At 40.1% G+C, this 16,833-nt stretch overlaps 1 protein-coding gene across 1 annotated transcript in view; it reads left to right on the top strand.

Annotated features, from left to right (window-relative positions):
• LOC124275852 overlaps positions 1-16,422 on the top strand; it is a 118,751-nt gene extending 102,329 nt beyond the window's left edge. The window contains exons 31-35 of the mRNA XM_046711533.1: positions 3,925-4,046; positions 6,159-6,253; positions 8,266-8,469; positions 14,145-14,226; positions 16,311-16,422. Coding sequence (XP_046567489.1) covers positions 3,925-4,046; positions 6,159-6,253; positions 8,266-8,469; positions 14,145-14,226; positions 16,311-16,422 — 615 coding nt within the window. The remainder of the gene's footprint in view (positions 1-3,924; positions 4,047-6,158; positions 6,254-8,265; positions 8,470-14,144; positions 14,227-16,310) is intronic.
• Positions 16,423-16,833: the final 411 nt, after the last annotated feature.

Raw genomic sequence — 16,833 nt, 5'->3', positions numbered from 1 at the left:
GTTAGTTGTATATAAAGTGTGTAGCAAGCTCGTCAGTTTGATGATTTCTCGACATCAACGAAGACATGCCGAATCGTTGCGTTGTCGTCAATTGCTCCTTGGGGTCGGGCGATGGTGTCATATGTATATGATTGATGACCATAAAGATATTCCATGACACAACTTGTAACATAACGATTTCTTCCTCGGAAGCGAGGTTGTGGTCGAAGTAACAGTAATATTGTAAGTAGTATTACATTGACACCCACCTAGCTTCCACGAGAGAAATTGTTATGTTATAAGCTATGTCATGCAAAATCCTATTGGCCATCAATCCAATACATAATTTACTACCAGTAGAAAGCAGTTTTGATTTTGTAACTCAGTGCAAACAAACCTAAATAGCATTTATCCTCCAACTGGCGGGTGTTAGCGACAGGCGCCATTTTGAAAATCGTGAAAGTCACAGGCTAAAGTCTGTTAGAATTAATGAGATTATGGTTTGTTTTCTTCAAGTTAGAAAATCAAAACTACTTTCTACTCGTAGTTAAATATGTATTTGAATCATGACCAAAAGGATTTTGCATGACACAACTTTTAACATAACGATTCCTTCCACAGAAGCGAGGTGGGGTTCGATGTGACAATACTCGCGCCGATAAATTTCTTGCATATGATCCAGAAATTTTCAAAGGGGTGGGGGTGGCGGTGGGGGTGTGTGTTCAGGGGATTCGAACCCCCTGAACCCCACCTTGGCTCTGCCATTGCAAAACATTAACTTCAATGTGGTCTTTAGTCATTTTCAAAAGGCGGGGGGTTGAACTCCCTGAACCCCCCTCTGGATCCGCCACTGTGACTTGCTACATTCACGTGGTTAACGTCCACTCACCAGTATGTAGATACTAGTCAATGTACGTCTTTATATTTGGTCTTATAACCCTAATTAGTTTATTATCATACTTGTATGCATTTTGAAACTAAATAAAAAGCTGACGATCTGCTGATACTTGACAGGACTGTAATATCTAGACATTTTATAGTTTGCCAATGGAATCATAATTCGCACACACGCCCTAGTGTAGGTTGTCTGTCTCATTACACTTCACGGCGAAAACAATGATTCTGTTGAATGCTACGACAAATGAATAAAAACAAAATGCAAATATTAAAATTAAAACAGATTAAAGTTATAGGAACAATATCAGGCTATTACCTTGTTCGAGGAATGTATCCATCAATATCCACATATGCCATTCATCTGCAGCTCTTCCAAGTGATGTGTCTTTTAACAGTCTAATATACGAAAAAGTGATATATCGTTTCAGGTATTTCACATTGGCGTATAGTCTCATTGGTCACCCAAGATAGCACACCTGGCAACTAATTGCATAATGTCCGCCATTCTTTAAAAAAAGTAATTTAGTTAGCCAATAATGATCAATCAATGTATTGGCGGTTAATCCTTTGAAAGAAGGACGTTGTTTTTATGCAGACACTGACATGACAGAGTGTATTCAGTATAGATTAGTAAATCTACATACATAAACACTACCTTTTGACAAATCCGCTGTGCAAGATAAAAGTAATTAATCAATCAGTGTGTTATCGGTTAATCCTTTGATCGATGTTTATAATGTTGAGTATTTACTCCAGACACAAGAAATGCCAAATGGGAACCTTTGTCCGGTAATCTAAGTGGTGTTACCACTAATTATACCTGTTATATATTCTTTAACTGACCATCAAGTGAATGATGACTAATAACATGTGTAGGTTTATGCCACCTAACACGGGCTACGACAAGGGAGTATTAATTGCTGTATTGCATGCAATTTTAATTGCATGTGAAAACTTATTGGCCGACAGCGAACAGAACTTCATTGTTGCATAAGAAATACATATAAGCATTTGCTGTGTGCTAAAACTATGCGTACGCATTATTTACCTAAGTAAATATTCAGATTCTTCTAGCAATGGCAAAGTAGGGTTGTTTAGTTTACAGATTCAAATAAATCAAATGTCAATTTTTAATATCATACGTAATTGACGTCATATTGTTACATGACATGATTACATATCGAGGTAAAAAAACACAGAAATGGAATCAATTTGGATCAGTCATTATACCATCCAGGCATTAGAAAGCCTGAAAAAGCCAACACTGCTTTGACACTTTATTACAATCAGACAAGAACTACCTGGGATATTTTCAAATAACCGCATCTGATGGGCATCCACCCTTCTTAATGTCGCACTGTTTAGGTTGAAGAATTAACCGTAACCGTCATGAGCGAGGCTGATCATCGTTTTAAGCTATCACTAGCGCCTGGCTCGAACAAATAAGGCCTAGCGACACCAAGCGATTTTGACAGAACCGTCTATGAAAACAAGTTGTAACTCGGAAACTAGGCAAAGCAGGAGACCAAAATATATGACAGTAGATTGTGAGAACATATAGCTTTCATTTTCAACAACAGTTGTCACGATTTCAGGTTTATACAAACCTGTAAACAAGATAATTTACCCCCTGAAATGTACATGAATTCTGCATCGGCCCTCATATCTATTCCTCATATGACGTCACAGAGACGCGCCGCTCTGATTGGTTGAAATTTCGTTCGCGGGTGAGATTTGTGCACCGTTGTCAATAAGGTCGATTTAAGTTAATTAATGATCGAAATGAGTATTTTTAATGACGGGGTTCCATTTATAACGATGCCAATTAGTGATTTATGTATTTGTACCCCCCTAGAGTATATGTGAGTTACCATCACCTTAGCGTTAAGACTCTCGTAAGTCTATGTTAAGATATGGGAGTTATGACCACCTTAGCGCTAACATCACTTTGTCCCAGATAATAACAGTACCCTGGGATTTGGAAGATGATGGTTTTGGATCCTTTGGGTTTTGTTGGGGTAGCACCACGACAGAAACATCCCTGGGGTGGGAAAAGGTGGTTTGGGATCTGTTAGAGTTGGGGTCGGAGGTGGGTGGGTGTAAAGTCATATCTAAAAGTCTCTTGTGGGAGTTTGACATGATGTATGTGGATCACAAGCATTGTAGTGTTGTGAGTATTAATGTAACTGCACCACGTGTATAGTCCGTTTGGCTCAAAAGTGGACCGATGAATTGCAATCTAACTCGAAAACTAATAAACATAACATAGTCAATGTAACGCTGATCATAATCAAAACATCATACCCACTCTGTGAGGTTTTTGCAGAATTTTTGTCCTAAAAATAAAAAAGTTGTTTAACAAATTATCATTAAAATATTGACACAGTTCACTGTTTGTTACGAGGGAGGAGTGCAGAGAAAGGGACAGCCAGGTGTTTGAGAAGCACGTTCACAGACAAAGTTATTGATTCATTAACCTGTGCTGTGCCGTCTCCATCCGTTCTCGAACACCTGGCTGTCCCTTTCTCTGCACTCCCCCCTCGTAACAAACAGTGAACTGTGTCAATATTTTAATGATAGTTTGTTAAACAACTTTATTATTTTTAGGACCAAAATTCTGCAAAAACCTCACTGAGTGGGTATGATGTTTTGATAATGATCAGCGTTACATTGAGTATTTTATGTTTATTAGTTTTCGAGTTAGATTGCAATTCATCGGTCCGCTTTTGAGCCAAACGGACTATACATCTTGAGACAATTATACCTACAAGTCATGTCTCATGAGTCTTTGACACGCGATGTAGGAGAAATATCATAAAACATGTGCTGTTCATTTTGTGAAGTACAGATGAAAGCTGTTGTGTGCTGACAAATATACTTGTGTCATTTATGAAGTTGATTGCTGCCCTGAAGATCCAGGTGTTAAGGAAACATTACAGGCATAAGGCAATATTCCTAAGAATGATATCTGGACACAGTGTCAAATTTCAAACTTTTAGCATTTGTTGTCCAGTGCATGTTCTGAATTATTCACTTTGTTATTGTTAGCTGCAAGGGGAATGGTACACTGTGATGTCGACGCCATTGTCAGGGCACCTGGTAGCGTCCCTGGGCCCCGCCTACTTCCACTTTGATGGCTGGCATCTGGTGCGGCTCTACAGACGCATAGAGTAAGTCACATGTATACATACAGCGGTTAGTTGTTGCCGGTTATTTATTGTCCCCCGATGCAACATGACACAGGGGACTATGTATTCAGCGGCGTCCGTATGTACGTATGTATGTCTGTACGTCCGTACGTACATCCCGATTCTTGTAAACGCGATATCTCATGAACTGTTTTACCCAATGTCTTCAAATTTGGTGACAGCCTACATTGGGGGATTACCCAGACACTAGTCGATTTTGGTGACCTTGACCTTATTTTCAAGTTCACCATGACACTTTGACCACTTTTGAAACTCTTGTTAACACGGTATCTCATTAACTGTTGTACCCAATGTCTTCAGTTATGTCGACAGCCTACATTGGGTGATTATGCAGACACCAGTCATTTCAGGCATCTTGTATGTGACCAAAAAAGAAAAAGTAGTAAACGTGTTATAAATATTCCATTCTTTAGCGGCGGGGGACATTGCCATATCAGTGGCAAACACTTGTTATCATGGTTCTTTTGATTGACCCTCATGAATTTTCCAACATTTTGACAAACATGTAATTGTTACATTAATAAATTATTTCCATACACATTGTTCGGGAGAGTTCACTCAAAGCATCTCGTTCAGTTAGTGTTTATGGAATTTAAAACATTCATTGAACACGGTTACTTTGCAGAGTTAAGTTTCCATAGACACTGACTGCACGAGAATTGCCTGCGAAAGTGAAGCGACACATGTTCCCAGATTCAGGTGTTAGAGATCAATCGGTTTTCAACATTTGCTGATACCAGACGTTAGAAATTTAGAGTTAAGTTAGAGAAAGTCAGTCAGTCGTTAGATAGTCATAATTCGGCTTAGATAATCAGTGTCTTTTGATAGTGAAGAAAGTTAGAGGTTAGATATTCAGGGTAAGATTAGTTTAGAATTAGTTGGATTTTGAACTTTAAAGAGTTAGAATTTAGATATTAGGGGTTAATAAAGCGTGTGAGCTCATTTGTTTCCAAAATTTCTGGCATCCAATAAAAATTGCACAAGTCAAAGCATATCAAAGATAATGTAGTTCTGTTTGAAGCTGATCCAGTGAGGTTCTTGCAAAACTGAAAGAAATGAAAAGCTTTTCCAATGGAAAAGTCCCCCTGTGCTTATTGCCACTCACAATGTTTGATGTCATTCTAGATATGGAGATTTGTTTTAACTAGCAAGAGGACTTCTATAATAATGAGATACAATCCCTTCAACATCATTGGCAAAATGTGTCAGTGTGCCAGGGAATTATGTTGAAAATTGAATTCTTTGAACATCTTTAGGTCAAGGTTTGTGTGGGACAGAACTTGTCAATCAAACTTTGCACTTTCTAAATTTGATTCATCTTTTCATCATGAAGTCACGTTTGTTGACAGGTTACAGAGCAATCTTCATTGTAAAATCTGTTGATGTGCCATATTATTTTGTGTACAATGTCCACTTTTTTTCTGAAAATAATATATTTGTGTAGTAGGGAGCACATTCGCAAAGAATGAGTCATTAGCTCTGATTTCTGAAGGGCAAATGAACTTATATGAGACTGTTTCTCCTGCGTACATTCGGTGTCAGATGTAAATGTCTTTTACTCCAACACCGCTGCACCTGTAAAGCTAAGACTTGCCACAATAGTTTTAAAACCAGATGGCAAATCGTGCTAACATTCTTGCAGGTACAGAAATTAAGTTAAATTTTAATACTTTGATCTTGATTTGCCCTTTTGTCTCAAAGCATGTTCATGAAGGCAGTGATCCTATACAGAATTGCTCATATTCTCTTGATAAAAAGGGGCGGTGGGGTAGCCTAATGGTTAAAGCGTTGGCTCGTCATGCCAAAGACCCGGGTTTGAATCCCCACATAGGTACAATGTGTGAAGCCCATTTCTGGTGTCCCCCGCCGTGATGTTGCTTGAATATTGCTAAAAGCGGCGTAAAACCAAAACTCAGTCAGCCAGTCAGTCTTGATAAAAAATTCAATGTGTCATATCATGCTGTTCCTGGATGAATATTTTCTTGTGTTTATGATCATGTCATTAGATGTACACTTCCACATAACTAGTAATTTGTTTATCTTCTGAAGGTGTAAATTTGTCCATTGTTTCAGTGAAAAATCTGGTCTGTGTAATCCAACAGAAGCTATCAGCCTAAGGGAGGTAACTGCTGCAGGGGAGTATTACCACCACGTGAACTCCCACTCATGTATGTAACAGAAAACTTGTTGAATGTTACAAGATCAGGGAGTGCTTTGTTAATGTTTCCAGTTCAGGGAGCAACTTGTTGAATGTCAATACAGTTCAGGGAGTTTACTGTTGAAACGTAACAGTTCAGGAGCACTCTGTTGAATGTTACAGTTCAGGGAGCACTTGTTGAATGTTACAGTTCAGGGAGGCGCTTTTGAATGTAACAGTTCAGGGAGCACTTGTTGAATGTTACAGTTAAGGTGAGTACTTGTTGAATGTTACAGGTTCAGGGAGTGCTTGTTGAATGTTAAGCAGTTCAGGGAGCTTTTGTTGAAACGTTTGTGTTCAGGGAGCTTGTTGAATGTTACAGTTCAGGGAGCACTGTTGAATGTTACAGTTCAGGGAGCGAGACTTGTTGAATGCTAACAGTTCAGGGTAGCAACCTTGCTTCGCAATGTTAGCCAGTTCAGGGAGCACTAACGTTGAATGTTACAGTCTAGGAGCCCACTGTTGAATGTAACAGTCTTCAGGGATTTCACCCCGTTCCAGTGTTGCACAGCTTAGCGCCAACCCCAGCCAGTTGAATGTGGCAGCACCTGTTAAATGTTTCCGGATATGAACAACAAGGCAATGTACATATATAATTATCCCCCGCAGTGCATTTTGCGGGGGTGGGGGATGGGGGTGTATTATTTTGGACTCCGTCCGTCCGTGCAAACTCGTCTTTTCCAGAGAAGAACATAAAAACCATTCAATATTTCTTCACCAAACTTTGCACACAGATAGGTCTGGTGGTGAACTGGTGCCTTTTGGTAGTTTTGGATTTCTGAATAAAATATTTTTTGCATTTCCATGGCAACAATTGTGACTTTGGATGAAATTGATGGTAGTGCTCTTTCCAGGGCAAAACTTCAAAACCATTCTGTGTTTCTTCACCAAACTTGGCACATAGATAGGTCTGGTGGTGAACTTGTGACTTTTGATAGTTTGGAATTTTGAATAAAATAGTTTTTGCATTTCCATGGCAACAAGTTTTACTTTGACTGAAATTGGTGGTAGTGCTCCTTTCCAGAGCAGAACTTTAAAACCTTTCAACACTCTCCTTCCACTTTGTGGGTATTGAAGAACCTAATGATGTAAATCAACAGTACCACACTATTTCCAGTATCAGCATTACTGAGGTACATCAAACCGTGGAAGCACTCAGGCAGTCTGTAGTTGATACAAGCATGCTAGTATATGAATAGTGTACATCTGATGTTTTCATTTGATCAATGTGAAGAACAGTGTAACATTTGACATAGTCATAACTAGTTGACATATTCATGAATAGTATTTTACCATTGTGGGGGATATTGATGACTTTGTCTTCTTGTTTCATACCCGTGAAGATACGGGTTAGAATTGATCTTTAGTACCCATGCTTGTTGTAAGAGGCGACTAACAGGATCGGGTGGTCAGGCTCGCTGACTTGGTTGACACATGTCATCGGTTCCCAATTGCGCAGATCGATGCTCATGCTGTTGATCACTGGATTGTCTGGTCCAGACTCTATTATTTACAGACCGCTGCCATACAGCTGGAATATTGCTCAGTGCAGCTTAAAACTAAACTGTTTCAAAATGTATTTGGATATGGAGAATCTCACCCGAGTGTCTTTTGATGTAAAATACATCACCGATGAAGTTACAAAGTTATCCCGGGCCGAGGATATTTTACTTTCAAATGATGGTGATATATTTTGTATCAAAAATCACTCTTCATCAAAATCACTCGCTTTTTCAATGAAAAATGTACGTCTTTGAATACGGTTCTGCCATTAGACTTGCAGTGCAGCGATGTCATTAAAATAGTCATGCATTGTGACATCATCAAGTTCATGAAAGCGTTATAGCATTGTCAGGGCACTGTACAAAATCTACTATCAAACTGATATCTCTCAGGAGATATCGTTTGATCTCTAACAAGCAATATCTCCTGTGGAACACAGTTTTGGATGATAAATTAATCAGGATGTGTCTCTCCTGTCAGTCACATTCCGTATCCTGCATACCTGCCCGATGTACATGGTGATCTACACGTGTCCAGAGGAGGCCGAGGACGGAACGTGTGTCCATGCCTGGGTCAACATCCTGGCCAGGTCAAAGGTCATCCCAGACAAGCACCTTGCTGACCTGAAGAAGTATGTCACTCATGCCTGCATTGACTCCAACACCCTGAGCAACAACGAGAAACGTGGGTGGTTTGTTCATCTGTCTGTTACATAACTGCATATATTGTACCTTGTTGGGATTCCAGGTTAGAATGTGAAGGTGGTCCAAGTTTTGGTATATTTCTGTAAATCTGACATCCAAGTGGTATTTGGAAGTTGTGTTGAACAACAAACAAGCAACTACACCTATAGCCACTCACTCACTCTCTATTAGGTCAACCCCATCAAGTTATCCACCCACTCACTCTCTCTTTCACCCAATCATTCACCCACTCACCCTCTCATTCATTCATCCATTCATCCACCCACTCACTCTCTCATTCATTCCACCACCACCACTCTCTCATTCCATTCCATCCACCACTCTCATCTCTTTCATCCACCCACTCCACCACTCTCTCATTCATTCATCCACTCATCCATTCCATTCTCTCCACTCTCATTCATTCATCCACCCTCTCTCATTCATCCATCCTTTCATCACTCATCTCCCTCTCTCATTCCATTCCATCCACTCTCTCTCATTCCACTCACTCTCATCATTCTCTCATCCATTCCATCCACTCACTCTCTCATTCATTCATCCACTCTCCCACTCTCACTCACTCATTCCATTCATCCACTCATTCATTCCATCCACTCTCTCATTCATTCCATCCACCCACCCTCTCATTCATTCATCCACCACCCACTCATTCATTCTTCCTCCACTCTCATCCATTCTCCATTCCATTCCATCCCTCCCTCCATTCATTCATCCACTCCACTCTCATTCATCTCTCATCCATTCATCCATTCCATCCACCACCCTCTCTCATTCATTCATCCACCCCTCACTCCTCATTCATCTCTCCACTCTCATTCATCCACCCATCCATCCACTCTCCTCTCTCATTCATTCATCCATCCACTCCATTCATTCCACTCCACTCTCATTCATTCCATCCACCACTCATTCCATCTCATCCACTCATCATTCCATTCCATCCATCCACTCCACTCATTCCATTCATCCATCCACTCACTCTCATTCCTCTCATTCACTCTCATTCATTCCATCCACTCATTCATCCACTCTTCCATTCCATTCGTTCCATCCACTCTCCACTCTCTCATTCATTCATCCACCCATTCCTCATTCATTCATCCACCACTCCATTCCACTCATTCATCTCTCCACTCCACCCACTCATTCATTCATTCCATCCACCCACTCTCATTCATTCATCCACTCCATCCACTCCATTCTCATTCATCTCATTCCTCCTTTCTCTCATTCATTCATCCACTCTCATTCATTCATTCCATCCACTCTCATTCATTCCACTCACTCGTTCCACCACTCTCTCATTCGTCCACCTCCACTCCATTCGTCCACCATCGTCATTCATCCACCCACTCTCATTCATTCCTCCATTCGTTTGTCTCGTTCACCCTCCACTCACTCTCATTCCATTCCCACCACTCTCTCATTCCATTCATCCACCCCACTCTCCACTCTCTCATTCACTCATCCTCCTCTCATTCATTCATCCACTCATTCATCCACTCTCACTTCTCGTTCGTCCACTCCACTCATTCCGTTCGTCCATTCCACTCGTTCGTTCCACCGTTCCATTCGTTCGTCCACCGTCCACTCTCCGTTCGTTCACCCACTCGTTCACCCGTTCGTTCATCTCCTCACTCTCGTTCGTTCATCCACTCGTTCGTTCGTCCACTCACTCTCGTTCGTTCGTTCCTTCGTTCGTCCACTCGTTCGTTCGTCCACCTTCGTCCTCATTCGTTCGTTCATTCACCCTCTCGTTCGTTCGTTCGTCCACCTCCACTCGTTCGTCCGTCACTCACTCGTCATTCATTCACTCGTTCGTCGTTCGTTCGTCCACTCACTCTCTCCTCCTCCGTTCGTTCGTCCACTCGTTCGTCCACTCTCGTTCGTCTTCATTCGTCCTCACTCCACTCGTCCACCCATCCTCTCATTCGTTCATTCATCCACCACTCTCATTCGTTCCACTTCTCTCGTTCGTTCGTCCACCGTCACCCACTCGTTCGTTCGTCCACTCACCCTCATTCTCTCATTCATCTCATCCACCCACTCATTCGTTCGTTCACTCTCACTCTCTCTCTCATTCATTCACCCACCTTCTCTCTCATTCATTCATCCATCCACTCATCCACCTCACTCAGTCTCTCCACCCTCTCTCTCATTCATTCATCCACCCCTCACTCACTCTCTCATTCTTCCGTCCACCCTCTCATTCTCTCATCCACTCATCCACACACTCACTCTCTCATTCATTCATCCACCCACCCACTCTCTCATTCATTCATCCACCCACTCACTCTCTCATTAGTCTCTCACACTCACTCTCTCATTCATTCATCCACCCACCCACTCTCTCATTCATTCATCAACCCTCTAACTCTCTCATTAGTCTCTCACACTCACTCTCTCATTCTCACACCCAGCAAAGAGCAGAGAACATGTGTAAGGAATGTCACATTTCCTTGGAGGCTTTCCTATATCAAACAGCCATCAATGGATGATGATTCAAGACTAGACCCATCTATCTCATCCCCAACTTGACTGATGTCTGAGAGTGAAGTGCAGGCCTCCCACTTCTCCCTACAGGGGTATATCAGAACAAAATGTCCTTTAAGTCTAATACCGACCTCCCTTAAGGTTTCATTGACATATTGGTCTTCGTGATAAGTTATTGCGTGAAATTAATCACAAGTCTTACAGCAGATGTGTTTTTCGTGTGGAGAGTAGAAATGTTTTTCTTTGTTTATATGTGTGTAAATATACAAGAAGGTTTTAAACTTTCTGATTTTCAAATAGATAGGACAAACTTTATAGATGAACAACAACTCATTCAGGTGATGTGACGTTTCGATACAGATTCTTTCTGACAATGAGACAAGAATCTGTATTGAAATGTTACATCACCTAAATAAAGAAGTTGTTCATCCATCAAGTTTGTCCTTATCTGATTCAGCAACTTCTAAATGTGCCACTAAAAGACGATTTTAAATAAAAGGCATCACTTTGCAGCATCATTTCATGTTGTTAAAGATTTTCCCATTGGAAACCACCAGACCAGTGAAGCTAAACGCTGGTTCCCTACAACACCTGAAGTTGTTTTACAATAGCAGTGTTTATAACGATTTCATTTCTAAGTTTGTTGCCTGTTGGTTGCCTCAACAGCCATATTGAAAACATATTCTGAATTTTTTTTTCAAAATGTTGTGAAATTTGGTATATGTATAATTAATAATTATTCTCAACACAAATGTTCAGTTTATACCAAAGTCATACAGTGCGTCAAAGTATTACATTGTAATAAGGTCTTGCATGGTAACACTGGCATGGATTGTTGTAAAGTGTCATGATAAAACATAAGATGTTTTGTAACAAGTGCTAGCTAAAAGGATTGATAATCAGGAATATTGTTGATGAAGAATTAACTATAATTGTCAATATGAAAATTGTGGCATTGATGATATTGTGCATAAACTATTTTGATTAAATAAGGTTTAAACTCTGAAACAATATCATACGTTGGAAAAACGTCAGGCATTGCAACAAAGTTAGGCAAAGTAATAAACATATATTTTCTGCTTAATAATAATGCTATGTCATTAGCAAATCTTGTTATGGGCAAGGTGTAAATGGGCCTAGTTACCCCCAAAACCTATAATATCTTTGTAAATGAATCAACTCACTAACTCATAACTAAGCTATACAATGTAACAAAGTAATACATTGTTACATGCCATACATTGTAACAAATCATATTTTGTAACAAAATCATATATTGTAAGAAATCGTATATTGTAACAAAATCGCACATTGTAATAAGTCCCACATTGTAACAAATTGCACTTTGTAATCAGTCACACATTGTAACAAGTCCTACATTGTTACACTTCATACATTATAACAAGTCCTATATTGTAATTGGTCACACATTGTAACAAGTCATACATTGTAACAAGTCATGCATTGTAACATGTCATACATTGTAACAAGTCACACATTGCAACATGTCATTGCAACATGTCATACATTGTAACAAGTCATGCATTGTAATGTCATATATTTGTCAAGTCATTGTAGCATATATTGTAACAAGTCACACATTGCAACATGTCATACATTGTAACAAGTCATGCATTGTAACATGTCATACATTGTAACAAGTCACATTGTAACATGTCATACATTGTAACAAGTCACACATTGTAACATGTCATGCATTGTAACATGTCATACATTGTAACAAGTCACACATTGTAACATGTCATACATTGTAACAAGTCACACATTGTAACATGTCATACATTGTAACAAGTCACATCACGTATTGTAACAAGTCATGTAGACCAAGCAAAGTGACAAAGCCATATCAATGTAACAAAGTCATACATTGTAACGTCATACATTGTAACTGATTGTAGTCCAAATTCTCTTCAGTGGCTGTACACAAGTCATTGGGTACTGGGGACCTTTTCTGACACTCATTAGGATGGTAGACGATGATTTGTAGGTGTAATGTTTATTCAACTGTTTTTAGGTTAAAGTTGAGAGTTTTCCTTCTGTTATTCTGCAAGTAACCTGACATGACTCTCCTTTTTTCTGCATCTTTATTACCATTTTAAAATTCCACGATTTTCAATACTCCTGTTTGAAGCCATTGGAGAGCTTACCAGGGCAGATGTGTCATGAATCATATATTTCAAAATACAAAGCCTGTGTTAATGACATGTATTTTTGAATTTTGTTTTCTTAATATTTTTTTATATTGTATTTTTCAACTCACTTTCAAACATTCTAAAATTACACCTTGTTTTGTTACCCTATATCGGCATACTATAAACTTGAATAATAAAATTACAAAATTTAACTTCACTATCTTTAAACTCAGTCTTTGGGGCCATAGCGTGCAATATTTCTATAACTATCGTATACTGTATTACTTACATTATTTTTTATCCATTTGAAAATGTCGAACCAAAAACGCAAAATATTTGGACAATAAAACACATAATGTCTAACAGTATCTATATGACCACATGTTTCACAAACATTACTTTCTTTTATGTTTATTTTTCCAAATATTTATTACATGGAATAATTGAATGTAATATTTTTATACTGTAATTGTATGTCTTTTATCAATTTCCATTTCCATTCATCCTGCACATTATTCTCTTTGTTGCATTGTTAATTTCAGTCAGAATATTATACCAACATCTTGCCTCGGAAATTTCTCTAATTTTTATATGCCATTTATTTCAGGCATGATTTCATATTTTATTAGTATCCGGTTCAGATTCCCCTATATGGGTTTTATCAATATCATTTGAAGTTTTAAGCCCATTTCTGGTGTCCTACAAAAATAAAGGTTGATGACATGCTGGAATATTTGCTAAGCGGTGGAAACCATGAGCCATCTTTTCTCTCCGCTCATATTATTGTGAATGATCTTACTGATTTTTCGCTTGCTTTATTTTTGTTACATATTTTGCATCTGACCTATATATCTTCTTTTGCTTTTTATCTTCTTTTCAATGTATATATTATATAACTGGGCATCTTGATAGAATAGCACAATTATATAAGGCCTTTGCAATTCGTCTTCCTTTTGATAAAAATTTACCTTTGGTTCTTAATTCATTGTTTCTCCTTCTGTTACAGTGGAATGTCTTCCTTTGATGCCATCTGCCATTGTGTGGAGGCAGCCATTGTGGAGGCAGCAAGGACGACCTGATCACAGATGGTAAGAGTGTTCCTCGGGCACCAAGTGTGAGCAGCAAAGAAAGCCACATTTGTCTGCATTGTTTTGCTTTAAATGTCTTCAGAATCTGGCATCAGTTGTTGCTGTGACAACAAGAGACAGATCAAATATTCCTTAATGAAGTTATGCTAGGTGAGGTGATTTTTGGTTTAGCGATGGTGCTTGAGAATATTTGGCTCATATGGCGGCGTGCATGCGTGTGTATGTGTAATGCGCGGCTGCTTGTACTAGCCCAGACTGATGCTGGTTTTATAGTGCTAGCCCACTGAGATACCATGCGGCGGTGAAGCATGAATACCCCACTCAGACACATTATACTGACTCCGAGCCGACCAGTCCTTGTTGTACCCATTAATGCCGAGCGCCAGGCAGGGACCAACAAGTACCATATTTTAACGTCTTTTGGTATGATGACGGTCGGGTTATCGAACCCGTGACCTTCCGCTCTCGAGTCAAATACACCACAGAAGCGGTCGAATTTATGCTAAAATCTATCTATGATTTATGACATTTCTAGTCAAATGTTTTCTTTGCGTAAATGCGGGAAATATTTCTCTGTGTGTATATGTATTGCCAGATTTCAACGCCACACATTCACCTGTGTGTGTATATGTATTGCCAGATTTCAACGCCACACATTCACCTGTTCATGTTGTTTTCAGATCACTCTGTTATTGGCTGTCACTCAGACTTCATACCAGTTCAGGCTGATCTGGACATACACAAGGTATCCCTTGACTGAGTTATTCAGACCTCCTATACAGCAGTATATATCTGCAGTAGCAATGTACCTTCGTATACACCAGTAAATGTGTGTAGTCAAGAGATTGCTTCAAAAACCACCAGTAAATGTGTATGGTGAAAATGTCCAGACCTTTTACACTCCTCCATAATGGCCCAACCTCCTCCATCTGCTCCCACGTCCTGTCTGATCCCTCTGTCTGATTTCTTCTGATCAAAGTACCTCTCTTTAACCCCATCTCCTCAGTCTGACTCGCATCTCATCAATGTGACGCCATCTACCCTGTCTGTCTTCCATCTCCCTGACTCTCATCTCCTCAATGTGACGCCATCTACCCTGTCTGTCTTCCATCTCCCGACTCTCATCTCCTCAATCTGACCCCATCTCTCAATCTGACCCCATCTCCTCAATCTGACCCCCATCTGATTCCCATCTCCCTGACTGACCCCCATGTGCCTCTGTGTTATACAGTTTGCTGACACAAAATGGTTCACCCTGTGGTCGTCATCCATGTGGGGCAACAACATTACTGAGCTGGTTCGAGTTCGAAGGAAATTGTATTGGCACCAGTTGAGGGATGAGAGTGATGACATTTTCTCCTGTCACGGAGCTACAAGTAAGTTAATGGTGCTACAGCTGTATGTCTGGAGACGAGATGATGCTACAGCTGTATGTGTGGAGACGAGATGATGCTGGCAGCTGATGATGTTTGCTCTGTGTGGTGCTTGTTTGTTATTGTTCCTGTGATGAATGTTCTTGTGTATTCCTGTGATGAATGTTCATTTTTGTTCCTGTGATGTTTCTTCCTGTTTCTTCCTGGTGATGCTTGATTTTGTTCCTGTGTTTATTACTAGTGATGTTTGTTTCTGTTATGTTTGTTGTTTTTGATTCCTTGTGACGTTTGTTTCTTTGATGTTGATGGTTGTTGTCTCTAATGGTGTTCCTTCCTGACAATGTTGTTTTGATGCAGGTCTTCCTGGGATTTCTGTGAGTTTGTGGAATTTGTTGTTTCTGATGTACGTTCCTGATGTGATGTACATCCCTGTATGTTCTTGTTGTTTCTTCCTGACAATGTTGTTTTGATGCAGGTCCTCATGGGATTCCTGTGAGTTTGTGGAATTTGTTGTTTCTGATGTACGTTCCTGATGTGATGTACATCCCTGTATGTTCTTGTTGTTTCTTCCTGACGATGTTGTTCTCATGCAGGTCTTCCTGGGATTTCTGTGAGTTTGTGTAATTTGTTGTTTCTGATGTTCGTTCCTGATGTGATGTACATCCCAGTATGTTCTTGTTGTTTCTTCCTGACAATGTTGTTCTCATGCAGGTCCTCATGGGGTTCCTGTGAGCCTGTGGAGGTTCTGAAGCTGACTGAGTTTGAGCAGCCAGGAGACTACACCATCGGCTTTGGCGACAGCAGCAGTCTCCATGGTGAGTAACACAGATGTGTAATCACTGGAGTGAGTTTTACGCCACTTTTAGAATGTTTCCAGCTATATCATGGTGGGGACACCAGAGGTGCTGATTGTGTCCATGTGGGGAACCAAGCCCTTCGGCGTGGACACCATAACAGGCAAACACTTTCCCCATTTTGTCACCCAACTGCCCCTGCAGAATTTGGACTGACTGACTGAGTTTGGTTTTACGCCGCTTTTAGCAATATTCCAGCAATATAGGTGGGGGACACCAGAAATGGGCTTCACACATTGTGCCCATGTGGGATTTGAACCCAGGTCTTGGTGACGAGAACCAATGCTTTAACCATTAGGCTACCCCACCGCCCGCTGAATTTGGAAGCAGAATGAGGTGATCACATTGTGAAATGAGCCAAAGTCGAAGACATTTCAGTT

The sequence above is a fragment of the Haliotis rubra genome, unplaced genomic scaffold (genome assembly GCF_003918875.1).
Source record: "Haliotis rubra isolate DU_JTF1 unplaced genomic scaffold, ASM391887v1 Scf203, whole genome shotgun sequence".
NCBI lineage: Eukaryota > Metazoa > Mollusca > Gastropoda > Lepetellida > Haliotidae > Haliotis > Haliotis rubra.
Note: the sequence above shows the minus strand (reverse complement) of the source record. Positions and strands in the feature narration are given on the sequence as shown.